At 43.0% G+C, this 20,456-nt stretch overlaps 1 protein-coding gene across 3 annotated transcripts in view; it reads left to right on the top strand.

The window, feature by feature from the left end:
• The window catches only part of LOC140393946 (AT-rich interactive domain-containing protein 2-like), a 467,509-nt gene that overhangs the window by 322,221 nt on the left and 124,832 nt on the right, over positions 1-20,456 (top strand). For all 3 annotated transcript variants that reach the window (XM_072480629.1, XM_072480628.1, XM_072480627.1), the window contains 4 exons: positions 4,235-4,444; positions 10,014-10,178; positions 16,992-17,061; positions 18,473-18,607. In XM_072480629.1, the coding sequence (XP_072336730.1) occupies positions 4,235-4,444; positions 10,014-10,178; positions 16,992-17,061; positions 18,473-18,607 (580 nt within the window). The remainder of the gene's footprint in view (positions 1-4,234; positions 4,445-10,013; positions 10,179-16,991; positions 17,062-18,472; positions 18,608-20,456) is intronic.

Genomic DNA, 20,456 nt, shown 5'->3' with positions numbered 1-20,456 from the left:
AAGCAACAGTGCTAACCGCTGTGCTACCCTGCCGCCTGGTGTGGGCTGAAGCAGGGTGCTCTTTACAAGGGCCAGTGCAGACTCGATTGGCCGAATGGCCTCCATCTGCACTATATATTCTATGATCATGAATTGCTAATGACAGTCATGGAGTTCTTTCTAGCAATCCAAGAGAACAACCTGGAACTAATTTGTTCAGTGGTGGCACACCAGTTTTGAGGCAAAATGGAGGCGGGATGAAATTTGAACCATTTGACAAAAACGCTAACATCATAGAATGACCTTTATGTAATGGTGCAAGACGACAGCAGCAGCATAAAAAAATATATTTTTTTAACTTTGGTGTTTAAAATAAAAATCAAGCCTCGTGGATGCCACTCAGAAGAATGTGCTCGATGTTACTGCAGCTAGTTCTGTCAGATGATACTGGGCTGCAGTGGTACAGCATCTCACCTCATGAAAAAGGAATATGAACAACATGTTATTACAGATGTACTCTTGCCAAAAGCTAACCTTCAAATGGCACTGATATCCTAGAAATAAGCACACCCACTACTGCATGCCCCCCCCCCCCCCCCCCCCCCCCCCAACCACCCCAAACCACAAACAATGAAGGTTGTGTAGATCAAAGTGGCTCTTCATTCATTTGGGTGAAACTGTATTGGAAGCTTGCAGCACCCAATGCCAAATGTCCTTATTGAGCTCCATTCAGCACTTGGAGTGAGCTGTGTGCAGATGTTTCCATTAATTGAGCAACACCCCCCCCGCCCCACCACCACCACCACCACCACCACACACTATAGATAGCTGAACAGACTACACGGTCAACAAAAAGACCCCAAATGAAATAAATAGGTTTAATTTTAAAATTTATATGCGCTACGGCAGTATTTTCAATTGTTAATTGGTAGGTCTTTAAGCTTCAGCTAAGCTGTCTACAAATCTCAACTTTAAAAAAAGAATAACCTGGCACTTAATTATATACACTGTATGGTATGGGTTATAATGGTTACAAAAAGTTTAACTGCCTGTGAAAACCAACATAAAGGAATGCATAGCAGCTTCATACTCAAGGTTCAAACAGCTATATAGACAAAAAAAACGTGGCATCTGTAAACACAAGTGAACTAGCGACTAGCCATCTCTTCCAACTTGCCGCACTACTCTACCCCATACCTCATGCCCAGCCAAACCTGTAGACAAGCTTAGGGCTGTCTGCAGGCATTCACTGCTGTAAAAATGTATAGAGGGCTTCATCAACGGTGCTGAAATAAGCGGGTCAAATTCCTATCAATGGAATACCCACTTCCCTGCACTCAAACTTGAGTGCCATATTGAGGTGGAAAAGCAGACATTACCAGTTCTAAGAGTTTGAAATCTCATTACTTGCTAACTGAAGCCTACTGTTAGTGCAGTTAACATCAACAGTTCAATTCTATATTTTGGGGAGGAAGGAAGAGAGCATGGAGAGTTAAAAATCCCACAAAATGTTTCAACAATGGGCGTCGTAAGATGTTGGAGTCCTCCATTCGTATGCCCCAGCTGCCCGGCTTGTTGGGTATGCAACTATTCTGTATCTTGGTTCTGAATTAAGAGGATGGTTGGCTAGGAGAAGGCACAACCTGTAAGAAAGAACTGAAATGATTCATTTAAGACTATGAATCAAGACTTTGGTACACGTACTCAGGCTGTCACCATCTGGCTTTGTTGTGCTATCATAGTTACCTATATTTTTGAATTATTATTTCCTACCTATTCCCAAAAGAACCTCGCTTCTCCTTTCATGTAAAAAAAAAATACAATTATATTCAAGGTTTCTATATGTCCAAATGCATTTCAAACAAATACAAATAATACGTTTAAAAAAAAATCTTTTTTGCAGTTATAGATAGTGAGAGTTGGGGAGAACATTTATAATAATCTTTACACAGTGTTATACTTCATTACCCACAGTCAGTGAAATTCCACTCTGGATAAAATGTACTATTTAAAATCTCTGCAAATTCCTATTGAGTTAAAGGCATTTGTCAACTTTTTTCCTTTTAATGGGTACTTGAGCCTTGCTAAAATCAGACAAGCCCTACGCCTGTTTCTGAATGAACACAGTACAGCATTTCTTTGTTCAGTGACAAGGATGGGGTTTCAATATAAGTTTGATGAGGGGCAAATCACTGAGTTGTCACTTTGGAATCCATACAAGTTACACCAGATAAACAATTCAGTCTAAAAGCATGCCAGAGCCTCCTTGCATCGAAAACCGAACAAACTACTTGTACCCCAAATTTGTAGTGCTTAGTCTTAAGTTTTGGGCCATTCACAAATTAAAGGATTATAATTGCATTCAGAGAATCGTTTGATTTTGCTCAAGGTTTGCGCATTCATTCAACTTGTTTAACATTTTTTAGCTTTTTCATCAACTCAAAAGTTTTTTCACAGCCATTCATTGGATGTGGGTGCTGCTAGCAATGCATTTGCTGCCCATTCCTAGTTGCCCTCGAGAAGGTGAGCCACCTTCTTGAATTGTTGAGGTCCATCTGGTGCAAGTATACCCTCAGTGCTGTTTGGAAGAGAATCTAGGGAGGGCAGCCAAAAGAATATTGAATGCCCATACAAATGGGTATCTCAACGACCCATTCACTCCTTGAATGGAAAACTATATATTCTTAGGTACAGTTGAGTCTAATTCAGTTTAAGGTGTTACACATGACACACTTGACTAAGCCAAGGATGAATGGGTTTTTCCCAAATGGTGAGGATAGGTGTGATCACTGTTCTCTTGGCATGACCAGCATTTTCTAGTCCTGCCCCAAACTTGCAGGCTTCTGGGCTTCATTCTTTAATACCATGTTGGAGATACTTCATATGGATTTAGATCAGTGTCCGTTGGTGGCCATCTCTGGGGTGTCGGATTCGCCGGTGATTCAGTCTGGGGCAGAAGTAGACTTGGTCACCTTTGCCTCACTGATAACCTGGAGGCGAATATTGCTTGGTTGGAGGTCTCCAACTCCGTCCAGTGCCTCTCCTCGGTTGGGTGACTTATCATCATTCCTACACTTGGAATAAGTCAAATTCACCATCAGGGGGTCGGTGGAGAAGTTCTAACTAAGATGGCAACCATTTATTTCCTTTTTTAAGGATTTAGCCTCCATCCGTTGTTTGGGGGTTTAGGTTAATTTCAGTATTTAAGTTAATTATGTGTTGAGGCTTTTTTACTTCTTTATTTGCTTGTGGGGTTTTTTGCATTCTGTTGTTCTGGTTTATTTGATTGTTATGAGAAGAAAATTTTGATAAACATACTTTAAAGAAAATGTTAGAATTAAAACTTGTTGAAAATAAGAAAGTAAGGCTTTTTCCTACTGATATAATTGCTTCTTTTTACGGCATGCGTTAGAAGTGAATTTGCAATTAATATTAGTGGGATTAACTGCGGTAATTGTCAAAGTTGAATCAAGTGCATGAATGCAGGTGCTTGCCTAAACCAAGGCAAATTACTGCTGAAAAATAAAGTAGTGAGGTGTGTATGAATGCACACATGGACCATCAGGCAGGAAATCTGAGTAAACTGGTTTTGTGAGAAATAATATGACCAGTTATTAGCATTATTTCCCAACCGTCATTGATTGATATGCTTGAACCAAACCTATATATAAATAATTTAGAATACTCTGCTCAGAGAACAACTGTGGAGAGAGAAACAGAGTTGTTTTTCAAATAAATTTAGTGTACCCAATTCATTTTTTTCCAATTAAGGGGCCATTTTAGCATGTTCAATCCACCTAGCCTGCACATCTTTGGGTTGTGGGGGCGAAACCCACGCAAACACGGGGAGAATGTGCAAACTCCACACAGACAGTGACCCAGAGCCGGGATCGAACCTGGGACCTCGGCGCCGTGAGGCAACAGGGCTGACCCACTGCGCCACTGTGCTGCCCTGAGAGAAACAGAGTTAACGTATCAGGTTTGGATCTGACAAAAGGTCACACATCTAAAATGTTAATTCTGTTTATCCCGCCACAGATGTTGCCGGGCCTGCCAAATATTTCCAGCATTTTCTATTAATATTTCAGATTTCCAACATCTGGAGTATTTTTATTTTTATTAATTTACCCTCAGTATCTTGACTTTGCATAAGTGTATAATCCTTGAATTAACCCCTTTCTCATTCTTCTTCTATTTCTGAGAAATGAAGCTGTTCTGCATTGAAAGGATTGACTCTCTTTTTTCTTGATTCTAGGAATGGAAATCTTGGCTAATCTTTGTAAAATTGAGGAGAATGTAGATATTATCTGTGAGTGTGTGGAACAGGAATCCTATCGAGAGATTGTGAACCATTTGTCTCTCCAAGATATCTTGCTCTTACTGGCCAGTCTGGAAGCTCTGTATATGCTGTCGAGCCTGGGAGAGGTGACCTGCACCAAGATCATCAAAGTGGAGAGAAGTATTGGTGAGTTAGGATGCTGCTTTTCCTTTATAGAGAATCACTCTGATTTTGGTAAGTTGGAATACTTTTTATAAAGGTATCAAAGAAGCATTTTCTACCCATTGTAATTCTATTGATAAGTGGCTTATGCCCTACCCCTGACATTATCTCGATACTAATCTCAGTAGTGTAATTGTTTCAGAAATTGCAGTTTCTTTCATGAACCCTACATTCCTTTTTGAAATCTGGGCCAGTAAATTTTGTATTGTATTATGATACACAATTTGTGCAGAAATTAGTAATTTCAATTGAATGCTCAATGCGAGATACGGGAAAGACATAGAAAAGTTTTTTTAAAAACTGATAACAGAAGACAGTAATGATGAAGAGAAAGGCAATGAGCAAATAGAAGCACATGGAAAATATGTACTAACTACAAATATTGGTGCTTTACTTCTGTTAACGCACTACAGGCACTGGTCCAGTTGTCCTGTGTATTGGCCAAGAAAAATATTTTTTGCTGGATTAAAAATCCAACTGTGAGGATCATAATTTCTTAAATGCTATGTATCATTTATGTCCTAAAATCTGTTAAAGGATCTTAAATGGATTGCAGTACAGTCCAAATTTAGATCTATTTTAAGCCTCGGGGTAATGTGTAAGGGACAAAGCTTAACTTTGTAGTAAATTTAATAAATTGCAAAATTGCCTTAAATATCATCACCGAGGGACTTTCGGTGACGGGGGGGCGGGAGGCAGACGCGTGTTGGAGGGCTCCCGTTCGGGAACGGCATTGTCGGGGGTTAACGCCCGGTCCTAGGGCCAGCGAAGGCAGTAAATGTCGGGAGACAGCACAGAGGAGGGGAATGTCGAAGACCAGCAAAAAAACGGCCGTGAAAAAAGCGGCTGAAAGTCCGTCGGGGAGTGGAAAGGTCATCGTGGGTTCAGTAAAGAAAATGGAGGCTGGAGCACCGGGGAGGCCGCATTGCTTGCGGCTGAAGAAATAACTACGGTGATGGCTGCGGAATTCGAAAGGCAGTTTGCAAAATGCATGGAGACGGTGAGGAAGGAGATGAGGAAGGTTTTGAGTGCGCTGGTGGAGGAGGCGATTTCACCGGTGATGACGGCGGTGGTGAGCGCAGAGCGGAGGTGCGAGAGCAATGGGAGGCGCTGAAGGAAGTGGAGGAGACGTTATTGCAGCACGGTGATCAACTTGCCTCGATGGGGAAGGAGATGCGGAAGGTGATGGACATTAACAAGGATCTGGGAAGGAAAATGGAAGACTTGGGAAATAGATCCAGGTGACAGAATTTGAGAATTGTGGGGCTGCCCGAAGGAGTTGAAGGACCGAAGCTGACTGAGTATTTTGCCGCGATGCTGGCAAAACTATTGGGGGAAGGATCACTCCCGATATGAACTGGATCGGGCTCATCGGTCGTGGAGGCCTGTACCAAAGGCAAGTGAGCCACCAAGGGCAGTGACTCTGTGCTTCCGTAGGTACAGTGTGAAGGAGAAGGCCCTGAGCTGGGCCAAGCAGAAGGGGGTGGTGCAGTGGGCAGAAGCTGATATACGTGTATACCAGGACTTTACGGTGGAGCTGGCGAGGAGGCGGGCTGCCTTCAACCGGGTGAAGAGGGCACTGTACATTAGCAAGGTGCAGTGCGGCATTGTGTATCCAGCGAAGCTGAGGGTGACTTATAAGCTCAGGGACTTTTATTTTGGAACGGCGGAAGCAGCGGAGGTGTTTGCGAAGGCAGAAGGACTGTGGCAGAACTGACAAGTTGAGAAATGGCCATGTGCCGATGTAACCTCATGACTGTATTTTCTTCTTTTTTTGTTTCACTGCGTGCGGGTGTAGGGGCTAAAGGAGCCAATGTTGTATATATTTGGACAAGGTAAGGGATGGGACTTTCACTCGAAATGAGGGCTCTTTGGGGTGTAGGTGGATATGCGGGGTGTGTGTGCTAAAAGGGGATCTCTGGGCTTTCCTAGGGCCGGGCAAAGGGAAAGGGACCCGGGCGGGGGCCTCCACGCTGGCCGGTTTAAGCCGGCCAGTGAACGGGAGTGAGGTGGGGGGAGGGGCTGTGGCCATCGGAGCCTGGCAGAACAGGGTCTGAGTGGTCTAGCCGGGGTGGAAAGTTGGGGGGATGGAACCGAGGTTAGGAGGAGGAGTTTTACAAGAGGCAGTGGACGGGAGGAGCTGGAGACTTGGGAGGGAGGGGGGGGGGGGGGGGGTGGGCGGTGTACAACTCTTGGGTATCATGTATGGTACTCTTTCAGAGGCTGGATGGCGTTGAGTGGAGGGGGGAGTGGACTCTAGGTCAATGGTGACCATGGGCGGTCCTGGACTCCTTTTTCTTTTTCTCCTTTGATTTTTGTTTCCACCGTGGGAGGGTTTGGTTTATTGGATGCATATATTGACAGGTGGGCTGTTGTTTGGGGTGGTGGGAGGATGGGATCATTGGTATTGTTAAGGGGATTGATTTTGTATTTGTTACCATTTACTGTTTGTGGGTGGGGTGTAAATGTTTGAAGGAAAATGTGAAAATGTAGAATAAAAAAAATATCATCACCGAGAATTTCCACAGGATTCTCCTAATCAGCTGCCATAATTTGTCAGACACCTTGGGGGAAGGTGTAAAAAGCTAAAACTGCTTACATAGTATCTCCAATTCCTGCTGAATCTATGGTGCGAGATCAGGAGAATACTGTTCAAATTCTCTCTCATCTATTTGCTTTATTTCTTGGTCTCAGTGGTCCACCTACACTGAGAGCGCTTAGTGATTGCAGCAGTAATATTAGATGAGTTCTAATTTTTTTTAATAAACATTTTATTGAGGTATTTATGGGCTTTATAACAGTAACAGATGAAAGTGTACATATGAATATAAAGCCGTCTTCCTCTCTCACAGATCCCACCTTTTGTAGCCTCCTACTCTGCACTAAACTACCCCCCCCCTCCCCCCCCACCCCCGCTGATGGTTAATTTTCCCTAAAGAAGTAAATAAACAGCTGCCACCTCCGGGTGAACTTGATTTTCTCCAGACAGAGAAAGCTAGCCATGTCAGATAGCCAGGTCTCCGACTTCGGGGGCTTTAAGTCCCTCCAAGCTAATAATATCTTGTCTCCGGGCTACCAGGGAAGCAAAGACCAGAACGTCTGCCTCTTTCTCCACCTGGATTCCCGGGTCTTCGACACTCTGAAAATCGACACTTCTGGACTCGGCGCCACCCTTGTTTTCAATACTTTGGACATGACCTCCGCAAACCCCTGCCAGAATTGGTTCGCTGGTCCTCCCGCACACCTTGCGCACCTATCTTCCACCCCAAAGAACCTGCATATCTGGGCCACTGTCATGTGGGCCCGGTGAACGACCTTAAATTGTATCAGGCTGAGCCTGGCACATGTTGCGGACGCGTTGACTCTGCTCAACGCATCCGCCCAGAGACCGTCCTCTATCTCTCCACCTAACTCGTCTTCCCATTTGTGTTTCAGCTCCTCGGTCTGTGTTTCCTCTGACCTCATAAGCTCCTTATAAATATCCGAAACCCTCCCTTCTCCCACCCACACTTTGGAAACTACCCTGTCCTGTATCCCCCTTGGTGGTAGGAGCGGGAAGGTTGAGACCTGCCTGCGTAGGAAGTCTCGCGCCTGCAGGTACCTAAATTCATTCCCTCCCGTCAGTTCAAATTTCACCTCCAGTTCCCTCAAGCTGGGAAAGCTCCCTCCTAGAAACATATCGCCCATCCTCTCGATCCCTGCTCCCTGCCATCTCCGGAACCCTCCATCTAATGTCCCGGGGGCAAACCGGTGATTATCGCAAATTGGCGACCAGACCGATGCTGTTCTCAGGGCCGCGACCACCACTGGGCTGGTGGAGGAGCATGCCGGTGGGAACGGCAGAGACGCTGTTACCAACGCCCCCAAACTAGCGCCCTTACAAGATGCCACCTCTACTCGCTCCCACATACGAAGCCCGAGATCACTCTGTTTACCCGTTTAAAAAAGGCCCGTGGGATAAAGATGGGGAGACACTGAAAAACAAACAGGAATCTCGGGAGTACCGTCATTTTCACTGTCTGTACCCTCCTAGCCAGTGACAACGGGAGCACGTCACACCTCCGAAAATGCTCCTTCATTTGGTCTCCTAGTCGGGCCAGATTAAGCTTGTGGAGCCGTTCCCATTGCCGCGCCACCTGGATGCCTAGGTACCGAAAGCTTCCCCCTACCCCTCTAAACAGCAGCTCCCCCAATCGTCTCTCCTACCCCCTTGCCTGGATCGCGAACATCTCGCTTTTCCTCATGTTCATTTTATGACCCGAAAACTGGCCAAAATCCCCCAGAATCCCCATAATTTCTTCTATCCCTTCCAAACACATATAGGAGCAGATCGCATAGAGCGCTAGCGAGGAAGTCGCGTGTGGGCATCCAAAGACAAAAACTTTACTTTTTTTTAAAAAATAACTGAAGAGAAGAGAACAAAAAAGAAACACGAGCACTGCAGCAAAGTTCAGTCCAAGCACCTCAGTTCGATACCAGCCCTTTCCTTATAGCAAAGTCCATCGCTTCCTCAGGCGACTCGAAGTAGAAATGTTGCTCTTCGTGCGTAACCCAAAGACGGGCCGGGTACAGTAGTCCAAACTTTACCACCTTCTTAAAAAGGGTACATTTTATATGGTCGAACCCTGCTCTTCAGGCTACGTCTGTGCTCAGATTCTGATATATACGCAGGGCACTGGTCTCCATCTGCCAGGCCCATCGTAGAATGCACTCCTTGTCCAGGTACCTGTGAAATCTGACCACCATTGCTCTCGCGGGGTGGGGGGGGGTCACCCACGCGCGACTTCCTCGCTAGCGCTCTATGCACCCTGTCCACCGCCAAGGATCGGGAGAACGTCCCCTTCCCCAGTAGCTTCTCAAACATAGCCGCTATGTATGCCCCTGCGTCCGTTCCTTCGGACCCCTCTGGGAGACCCATGATTCTCAAGTTCTGCCAGCTGGACCTGTTCTCTAGATCCTCCGCCTTCTCCTGGAGCCTTTTCTGGTGGACTCTCAACATTCCCACCTCCAACTCCACTGCAGCTTGGTGCTCCTCCTGCTCAGTCAGTGCCTTCTCCACTTTCTGGATCGCCCGATCTTGAGCATCCAGTCTGAGGTCCAGTCGTGCATTCGACTCCTTAATCGGGTCCAAGCATTCCTGTTTCTGCTTGGCGAAGCCCCCCTGTATAAACTGCATCAACTGCTCTGTCGACCGCTGGGTCGTCAAGGCAGAACTCCGGTTGTCCGGCATGCTTTCTCCCGGCAGCCTCAGTCCAAGCCTTCTCCGTTCGTCTATTTCTTCCTTTGCGAGCACTCCTGGTCCGCTTCTCCATGCACTGATGTAGGATTCCTCTTCACAATTGCTTCCAACATCAATTTTCCACTTCAGATCCGACAAAAAATCGGGGGAAAAGGTCCAAAGTTCCGACCCGAGCGGGAGCCACCAAATGTGCGACCTACTCCTTCATAGCCGCCACCGGAAGTCCTTCTCTTTTTCAGTTGTCTGATGAGTTCTAATATTTGAGACATAACGTGTCTTTATTTAAATTTTCAGATCAGCTTGTTTGCCTCGTATCTGTGGACATGCAGAACTTTCCTCCCGATGCACTAGCAGCAGTTAAGTTAGTAGAACAGCCGAGCACTCTTCAGCAGCAAACATCTGACACCAGTCGGTCAGCCACAACAGAGAATGTTTCAAACCAGAGCACACCTGTAACAGGTCTGGTATTCGATTCAACCTCATCATATCGCTTGTCAAAATAGAATTTAATTAATTTGGGTGAAATTTGTGAAATGAAGAATGTGTGCAAGCTTTTATGATTTAATCGCCTAGCCTGGTGCAAGCGGGTACCCATTTTTGACCATCCTATGCTTTGTCTGAATCCAGTCAAAAATATCTGTAATTATCTGTGTCCTATTTAGACATTGCATGAGGTTGAGGTGATGTATCATTTGCTGATCTCAACCACTGCTATAGTTGGGTAGCAATGGTTGACCTCAGAAATTGATTTGAGTTCCAACTTCAATCATTATCAAATGATCATCTGAAAGTGCTATTTTATTCCACAATTGGGTGTTTATTTAATCCCATATGTCCACCAACTCCTGTCTCTCTCACTTATAGATTCTGAAGCTTGTGTCATGTTCTCTTCTTTCCATACAGTGAACTCCTTGGACTCCCTTGTTATACGTTTTAGTTACCGTTGTATGAAGAGTCAAAAGTCCTGTTCCTTTTCACCAAACACCATTTATTTCACTTCCACAGCCTCTGCACAAAACTCTAACAACACACCACCTGACACAAGGGCCACCTGAAGCCCCTTTACAGATCAGTGTCAATCATTGGATACTTAACATAAATGAGACAACTAATTGCAATGTCTCTTAACCCATTACTTAACAGTCTCCCCTTCCTTGGAGAAAAAAAATAATTAGGTGAAAACAAAATTTAAAGAAACTCAAAAACACACATGCAATTTCCCCCCTTTTTTTCAAATCTTTTTTTTTTGGAAGAAAAAAAAAATCACAGAAACAGGCGCCCTTCATTAACAATATCCAAAAGTTAAATTTCTGTCAATATCTGAGATATATAAAAGGCCATATCCACCGCCTCTACAAAGCTTAACGTCTCAGCAGCCAAAGTGCTTTCGACCACTTTCCTTATTTTCTTTGTTTCCCACACAAGAGGACAACATTTACCATTGGTCCCCAAGAGGAAAATTATAAAACCGCCTGTGCTTGATTTGCATAGTATGCATCACTATAAACTATGAATTTCAAGTGCCTACGGCCACCTAAAATCGGGAACCTCAAAACACACTCCTGCATTTTTAGTTTGGCCACACGCTTTATTTGCTCTTATTATGTCTTCCACTTTGGGATCATTCATTTTTTTTTGTACTCAACTCTAAGACATCGAAACTCACGTCCGGTCTAGTCTGTCTACCCAACCAATTCAGTTGCCCAATTAAACTTCGCAGTTGCTCTTTTTCCATCTTGGAAACCATTGTGTCTTTTTGTGAAACCCGGCCACGACTAATTGCTATTGGGCTGATGCTTTCCAAATAAGATTGCTGACGTAAAGGTGCCCCTAACTTAGTCTGTCCGATTTCCAGTCCAATATATTTAAATGCACCGGAAGCCTGACTTCCAACCCTGAATTCTTTACTCAAACCAGAGATTACAATAGATTCGAAGTCACTAGTCCCACCCAACAAAAAATCATCGACGTGCATCATAAAGATGCCAGAAAGATTTCCTTTATCGTGCCAGTAAAATATTGCCGGCTCTACTTTCAACTGGCAACAGCCTAACTTTAACAAAACTGACCTTACCGAAAAATACCAGACTCTAGACGCACCATTTAATCCATATACACATTTGTTCAACTTCCAGAGTACCCCTTCTATGTTAGCTACCTCTTTAGGAGGACGGAGAAAAATGTCTATCTGGAGCTGATGACTCTGCAAAAAGGCAGCTTTTCTATGTATAGATTTGCATTCCCATGCCTTTGTGGCTAATAGAGTCAAGAAGATCTTTAAAATAACCTTTCCTGCCGTAGGTGAATATACCCATAAATCCTGAACTTCTAAGTTTTCTTCAAATCCCCTTGCCATAAGCCCGGCCTTTCGGAAGAACCTTTTCCGTGCAAATCCATCTGTGGGATAGAGCTCTTTGCCCCCTATAATGTACTTCCGTGTATATCCCAAATTCACTCCAACTATGCAGTTCTTGCTGTTTGGCATCTTTGATAACTTTTTCATCTAATTTATTGGAAGCAAACAAAATCTCACGTGCACGTGGGCTTCTACTCCTAATAGTATTCGTAGTCCTACTCATGTTCCGTGATCTTGATAAACTACGTCCCCTCTCCCGCCTGGTATCCCGTTCTGTACTGCTACTGTTTTATCTTTCCCTTCTGCTGTGGGATGTCCTTTCAATAGTTCTCGACCTTTTCCTGCAGACCTGTTCATTATCCGATTGACTATCTGAACTGGCACTGCATTTCTGTGCCCTCCATTTTTGAACTTCGTGTTCCCAATCCATTGTCTTGACTACTTCCCCTGAATGCTGTGCATTCAACCAATGTTTATACTTTCCAGTGGCCTTCCATGCTCTACTAATAACAGTTGCACCCTTTCATTGACTAGACCCGCCAGGCAAGTATGTCACTTTTGTACCAACTTTTGGCAGTTGGCCTTTCGGATAAATGGCCTGTTCTAATTCATCAGAAGTGTTATGTGCCTCTACAGAAACCCTGTCTATATCAGTTAACTGGTCCTCATTGTTCTGTAACACATGCGTTCCAGATGACTCTGGTTCCTTGTCATGTCTGTTCTGTCTAAATTTGAAAATTTGTAATCTGTACCCATTATCCTCGATGAATGTACCCTAACAGTTTGATTGCCATGTTGCAAAATAATTGTTTTGCCATCTATGCCTATGATCTTTCCTGGACCTTTCCATTCATTAAAATTGTCTCTTTCACAGTATACTATGTCTCCTTGCTGAAAAACGGTATTTGATGGCCGTACATTATGTCTTAAAGCTCTGCGAATTCTTTCAGAGACTTCTACTTCCAAAAAAGCTTTTCTACTGCTTTTAATGCATTTAAATGCTCAGCAAAGGTAGAGCTAATTGTAGTCCCTTCCCAAGCTGGAGGCTGGTCATCTAAAATGGACGGAATTTTAGGATTTCTACCAAACGCTAATTGATAGGGACTATAGCCCCCAACCATCTGCAACGAATTATTTGCATGGAGCGCCCATGCTAAAGCTGAATTTAGCTTGCAATTTGGTCTATCTGCCAAAATTTTCCTGAGCATATCATCTATTACCGCATGGTTTCTTTCACAGACACCATTACTAAATGGGCTTTCCGCAGGCGTATTCATAACTGTGATATTCACGTTTTCACACACATCCCTAAACTCATCATTAGCAAATTCTCCCCCATTGTCCAGAAGGAATTTTGCCAGTGGTCCCATTCCTGTCCCTATCCATTTTTCCACGATTTGATCCAGAATTACACTCTTTTCTTTACTCCGTACAATCATTGATTGATTAAATCTGGTTGCTAAATCTACAAAAAACTTTTATTGCATTGGCTTTATCCCAGATCCATGGCCACAATGTCGTTAAAATCTCTGGCCAAAGATAGGGTTATTATCAGTCGTGCTGGTGTCCTTCTGTACTTCCGACAAACTTCACAGCGATCACTAACCTGTTCTTTCAGTTTAGTATAGTCTTCATCCCTTACCCCTGCATCCTTTAATACATTTTTCAGCCTCCGAGGAGACGGATGCGCAAATTGCCTATGCAGTTTTAATACAACAAGCTTTTTATCAGCTAAAGTCCCATTTTCAACTGCCATTAACACATCCTTAACAACTGTACTTGAAATACTATTTGTCAGTAATGGAATATAATAGTGTCCCGACTGTAAATTAAGCCCACCGTCTTTCCAAAAACTGTTGCCTTGTCCTGTTCCATATCCAGTTTCATGTGTGCTTTCTTCATCGACCCTCTGCTCAGAAGCAAAGGTATCTCACTTGATACAACATCTGTGCTAATGAAATGATTCACTCCGGCAATATTGCAAGGGATCACCACTCTTTTCAGCGACTTCAGAGTATTATCGTCCCCAAACCTGAAACTTGTGGAACTTTCAAATTCCTTAACCTTGTTACGATTTTCAGCATTCAAGGAGTCCAGGTAACATTTTAACCAGACAATTCCACACACAGTGGATGTACAGCCACTGTCCAATACAGCACAATTGAAGGATTCTGCAATCAACACCCTCATTACCGGCGTAAAACTGCTTGTTAATAGGACAATGCCTTCTTTCTGGTCACTATCTTTTTCATTTTCTGACTCTTCCGTGTCATGTGTCCCTTCAAACACTGTATTATAACGTGTTGGACAGTTGAAAGCATAATGGTATTGAGAGTCACATCGATTTATCATACCCCGGGCATTTCTGGGGTTCATCTTCCTATTGTAGGTTCTAACTGGGTTTCTATCTTCATAATTTCTGGGTCCCGATCTCCTACTATAGTCTTGGAACCTGTTTGTAGCTGTGCGATTTCGCCATCCTGTTAGTAGTGCATCTTCCATATTCTGCTTTATTTCAGACTGACCTATTTGGGTCATCAGAGCCATCGGAATCGAATGTTTCCCCAGAAACTTTTTTTAAAGCTTCTGTCATCTGATCGAATAAGGTATCCTTATCCGCAAACTGAACTTCTGTCAAAACCAGGAGCCTATCCATGTTGCTCACTCTAGCACAGTCAAGTAATTTAAAGGCAAACACAGACTGTGGAAATTCCAGGTTGTGTTTCTGCAGCCTTTTATATAGTCTGCCAAATTCCATTATATAGTCTTCCATGGAGAAATCCTCTATTTTCTGGAACCTATCAAAATCCGACTATGCTTCATATGGACTTAACAAGTCATCCTTTTTCTAAATCTTATCCATAATAACGTAATAAAGTCTCCAGACCTCCTTCTGAGTCTAACTCTTCCAATTCCAGCTCAGAAAACACTTTGCTTTGGATTTTACTGTCATAAGGTAGAGAAAGAGCCAATGCCATACCTTATTTTCTTGTTCCCAAGGCAGTTACCTTAGTCCACATAACTACTGCACTTCTCCATTGGTCGAACAATCCCCTTTCAGAAAATATGGGGGGGGGGGGGGTTAGTCATATCCGACCATCTTTATCCTTGGTTCAGCCATATATCTTTTTTTTTTTCTCCTCACTCACTCCTTGGTTTGGTCTGGAAAAGTTGTATCTTTCAACCCATCACATTTGCACAGCAACCATCCTCTGCTACCATTTGTTAGACGTTTAGCTGCTGTTGTATAAAGAGTCAAGGGTACAGCTCCTTTTTACAAACACCTTTATTTCACTTTAACAGACTCTGCACAAAACTCTATCTTCACATCACCTGACACAAAGGCCACCTGAAACCCCTTTACATATGTGTCAATTATTGGATACTTAACATAAATGAGACAACTAATTGGAATGTCTCTTAACCAATTACTTAACATAAGCTATCTATTTTACTGTTCTTTTCTGATGTTTTGGTTATGCATATAATTATTTTATGGCATGCAGTATGCCTTATCTTTCTGAATGTGAATGCAGGAAAGTTTGAATTCTGTGATGTGGGGAGGGTTAATTTTTCACTTGGTTATACAGGAGAATAGTGATGGAAGAGCAGTTGAAGATTTAATGTGACAGCTGGTAGTTGCTTACTTAACAATGGAAAATTGTCACCAGTGACATCCAAATAAGGAGTTTCCAGTGGGTATTCCAAATTTACCTGATGATTAGTTGCTATTTTGTGAATATATTTCAAACTAATTACAAATGAATAGGTGGAGAATGAGCATGTATCACTTTAAAGTAAGGCCATTGATTTCCATGAGTTTTTTTTTCACTTTTTAAATTTTTTTTAAGATGTAGAGTTCCCAATTATTTTTTTCAAATTAAAGGGCAATTTACTGTGGCCAATCCACCTACCCTGCACATCTTTGGGTTGTGGGGGTAAAACCCACGCAGACACTGGGAGAATGTGCAAACACCACATATTCAGCGACCCAGGACCGGGATTGAACCTGGGTCCTCAGCGCTGCTATGCTAACCACTGCACCACCGACTGCCATGATTAACATCAGTGAGCCTCTAATTGATCTTGAGATAATTATTACGTTGTCTCAAACTTTGCAGCCTTTGAGGGTCAGGCCATTTCCGCCACATATCTACCATACTAACAGAAAATGTTCTTCAAACTAGTCCCCTTATGCACTTCAGGAATTAGCTAGCAGAGTAAAACACTCTTGATTTAACATTGTGCATTGCTACCATGTTGTGGCAAAAAAACACATTTTCCCAGTTGCTGTGAGAAATACCATGAAAGCAAGAATTTCAGAACTGTCCTATCTTGCAGTGTATTTTTTTTTTGTCAGATTGTGCAGAGAACTGAACAATGTTATACCCAAATTAATGTCTTGTGCAGTTACACTTATTCATTGGCAATTACTTCTTCTTTGGTTTTGGTTCTTACAGAAGTATGTGCAAGAATGTCTTAATGTTGCACAAGTAATGGGCAGCAGGGTGGCGCAGTGGGTTAGCCCTGCTGCCTCACGGCGCTGAGGTGCCAGGTTCGATCCTGGCTCTGGATCACTGTCCGTGTGGAGTTTGCACATTCTTCCCATGTCTGTGTGGATTTCGCCACCACAACCCAAAGATGTGCATTGTAGGTGGAGTGGCCATGCTAAATTGCCCCTTAATTGGAAAAAATTAATTGGGTACACTAAATTGATCATTAAAAATTTTTTTTTGCACAAGTCCAGCGTACCTTTCCACTTCCTGCCTAAAGCACGAGGAATTAGGAAATACATTTCCATTAAAACAAATTAATTAATTAATCCAACCTCTTTCTGTTAATCACTGATGCCTTACTATTCCAGTTAAATGTGCCTGACGGTCATTATATTTTCTTTTCCCATTTGATTTCCATAGCATTGAGGCCTCTTGGAGTCCCCTCTGCCAGCTTGTTGGAAGCAGACAGTGAAGCATTTACATGTCAATGGTAAGTGATCTTTTGGTTAGTCAGCTCAAAGATTTTTCACAAATCCTTTCTGATGTTTTCTCCTGTGAAAAATGTCTTCATTCCCATCATTTCTCCTGTGAAATTCTTAATAAAAGTATTTCATGGTTTTTGTGGAATTATGAAAGGAATTCATTGCATTGCTTTGACATGCGATAAAGCGATATATAATCAAGTCATTTTAAAATCAATGTACAGCTCACATTCCTATGCTTTGGTGCTCTTCATTTTGGGGTCCAATACTTGGTACACAGATGCGAAAATTGCAGGTTCATTAGTGCAGAATCACTAGGTAGCCCGTGACCATATCCAGCAAGATCTGAGCAAAATTCGGGCTTGACAAGTGGCAAGTTCCATTCATGCCGCACGAGTACCTGACAGTGACCATTTCCTTTTTTTTTAAATTTAGAGTACCCAATTTTTATTTTTTTTTCCAATTAAGGGGCAATTTAGTGTGGCCAATTAACCTAACCTGCACATATTTGGGTTGTGGGGATGAAACCCACGCAGACACGGGGAGACTGTGCAAACTCCACAGTGACCCGGGGCCAGGATCAAACCCGGGTCCTCAGCGCTGTAGGCAGCAGTGCTAACTACTGTGCTACCGTGCCACACAACAGTGACCATTTCCAACAAGAGAGAATCTAGTCATCTCCTTTTGACTTTAAATGGCATTCTCATCCCTGAATTCTCCACTATCAACTTCTTGGGTGCTACCATTGACCAGAAACTGAGCAAGATCAGCCACATAAATACTGTGGCTACAAGATCGGGCCAGAGGTGGGGAATTCTTTGGCAAGTAACTCACTTCTTGACTCTACAAATCCTGTCCACCATCTACAAAATACAACTCGGGAGTGTGATGGAATACTCTCCTACTCTCCACTTGCCTAGATGAGTGCACTCCAAAAACGCTCAAAGCTCAACACCAGGACAATGCAGCTTGCTTGATTGGCACCCCATCCACCAACTTCAACATAGACTCCCTTCGCCACTGGCACTGTGTACCACCTCCAAGATGCACTGCAGTAACTCATCAAGTCTCCTTCAACAGCACTTTCCCACCCCACAATTTCTACCATCTAGAAGGACAAGGATGGCAGATGCATGGGAACACCACCTGCAAGTTGGCCTCCAAGCAGCACCCCATCCTGACTTGGAAACATATCGCCGTTCCTTCACTGTTGCTGGGTCAGAATCCTTGAACTCTCTCCTTAACAGTATTGTGGGTGTACCTACACCACATGAACTTCAGTGGTCTAAGAAGGCAGCTCAGCACCACCTTCTTGAGGGCAATTGGGGATGGGTAGCAAACGCTGGTCTAGCCAACATGTCCACATTCTTTAAAAAGGTGATGCCTAACTGTAACAAAATACGTTTCTCTCCGTTTTAGGTTGAATGCCAATTTTGAAGAAAGTGCAGATAGTTCAATCTACCGAGTAGACTTATACTCTGAGTACCTCTCACTGTGCAGTAAGCTTGGGAGCAGTGGCATTCTAACATCCACAGGGTTCACCAAGTGTCTCCGGTGAGTGCTTTCTAACTAGCAATACTCAAATTAGTTGCAGGTTAGACATTGTTTTCTGATTCTGACATCAGTTAACATGTCAAACATTAATGTGGGGCTTGTTAGTTATATGAGTGAATTGTATATAGCTGATGGGATTAATCTGGCAGAATAATGTTATTTGCGACAAGTGCCACGCTGACCAAGAATTCTACTGCTGGTGTAATCTTGAACCCTTTTTATATCCAAGGTACCAGTACAAATATCCCTTCTACAATCAGTTATGGATCAATCTTTTTTGATTTTTATCTCTCACAGTATTCCATTTGATTTTATTTTAGTCTTTGTCATGATGAAGTTCTCTATAAGAAGCTATTATCTGAAACATCAATTAGGAACTTTTTAGAATGTTTCTTCAATACAGCTTAACTTGCATCAAAAGGTCTCTCAAAAGAAAATATCAAGATAAACTAGTTTTCGATTTCTCCATACCCCAGTGGATGAATGTACCACCCAAAAGACTTGCAGCTGAGCCTTCACTGATTTGAGTTGAATTAGTTAAACTCAGTTAGGGAAGTTATAATTGGCATTTGTGTTTTGGGAAAAAGATTCAAAAATTCTCTCTTCTGATTAAAGACAAATGGTCAGAGCTGATGAGCATTTGTGTGTGGTTGATAGGTGAGGATTGATCCCACTTCTCAACCTTGCCCCTCGCCTGAGGTGCGCTGATTCTCCGGTTAAATCACCACTAGTCAGCTCTCCCCCTCAAAATGGAAAGCAGCCTATGGTCATCTGGGATTATGGTAACTTACTTTACGTATCTTGTTAAGATCATTATTTTGCTGCATGTACCCTTAAGTTTAGATTTACACATGGTTATCTGTGTATAAGACTATCAACCCACCACAGGAGGATGCAGATTCCACCTGCTCTTCAGGGTTGCACTCTTAGTCTTGAATATTGTACAATATTCAGCAGGGACTGAACACACATCCTGTGAAGGGGAAGTAACATTGATCAGTTTGTTTGCAGCTCATTGAGGAAGGAAGTAGTGCCGGCTCTAGTTCTGGATATGTGAAGGGCAAGTGGCGCATGATTGGGACAGCATTTGAGAGTAGTGATCATAATTTCAGGTTTACAATAATTATGTAAAAAGATGAGGGATGCAACTGCTTAACTGGAGGAAAGCGAACAATAAGTTGAAAAGGAATCTGGAACAGGTGAATTGGAAGTTGGTCTGCTGCTATTAGTACTTTGCATCTGTCATCAGTAAAGAAGAGGATGTTGCCAATGTAGCAGTAAAGGAGGCAGTAGCATGATTAGATAGGATAAAAATGGATACAGACTGGCAGTCCTTAAACTATAAAAGTCATTTAGTCCAGTTGGGATGCATCCAGGGTTTCTGAGGGAAGTACGAATATTTTGGAGACTGGTTAAAATGCTCCTCTGATATGGGAGTGATGCCAGAGGACTGGAGAATTGCAAATTTGCATGCTCTGTTTAAAAAAAGGGGAGAAGGATAAACCCGGCAACTACAGGCCAATCAGAAATTTGAAACAGTAATACCAGACAAAATGGATAGTCATTTGGGAAGTACGTGCTAATAAATGAAATTCAGCAAAGATTTGTTACAGGCAAATAGTGTTTAACTAACTTGGTTAAGGTCTATGAATTAACGGAGATAGTTAATGAGGATCGTGGAGTTGAAATTGTGTACCATGTACCACCTTTGGACTTGTTAACGAAAATTCCTTGGGAATAAAGGAATAGTGTCATCATGGTTAGTTGCTTTTAGACTGGAGAGAAATGCGAGTGCTATGCTGTTCCTCATATCAATAATAGGACCATTGCTATTTTTGGTCTGTGTTAG

Source organism: Scyliorhinus torazame, chromosome 17 (genome assembly GCF_047496885.1).
Source record: "Scyliorhinus torazame isolate Kashiwa2021f chromosome 17, sScyTor2.1, whole genome shotgun sequence".
Lineage (NCBI taxonomy): Eukaryota > Metazoa > Chordata > Chondrichthyes > Carcharhiniformes > Scyliorhinidae > Scyliorhinus > Scyliorhinus torazame.
Note: the sequence above shows the minus strand (reverse complement) of the source record. Positions and strands in the feature narration are given on the sequence as shown.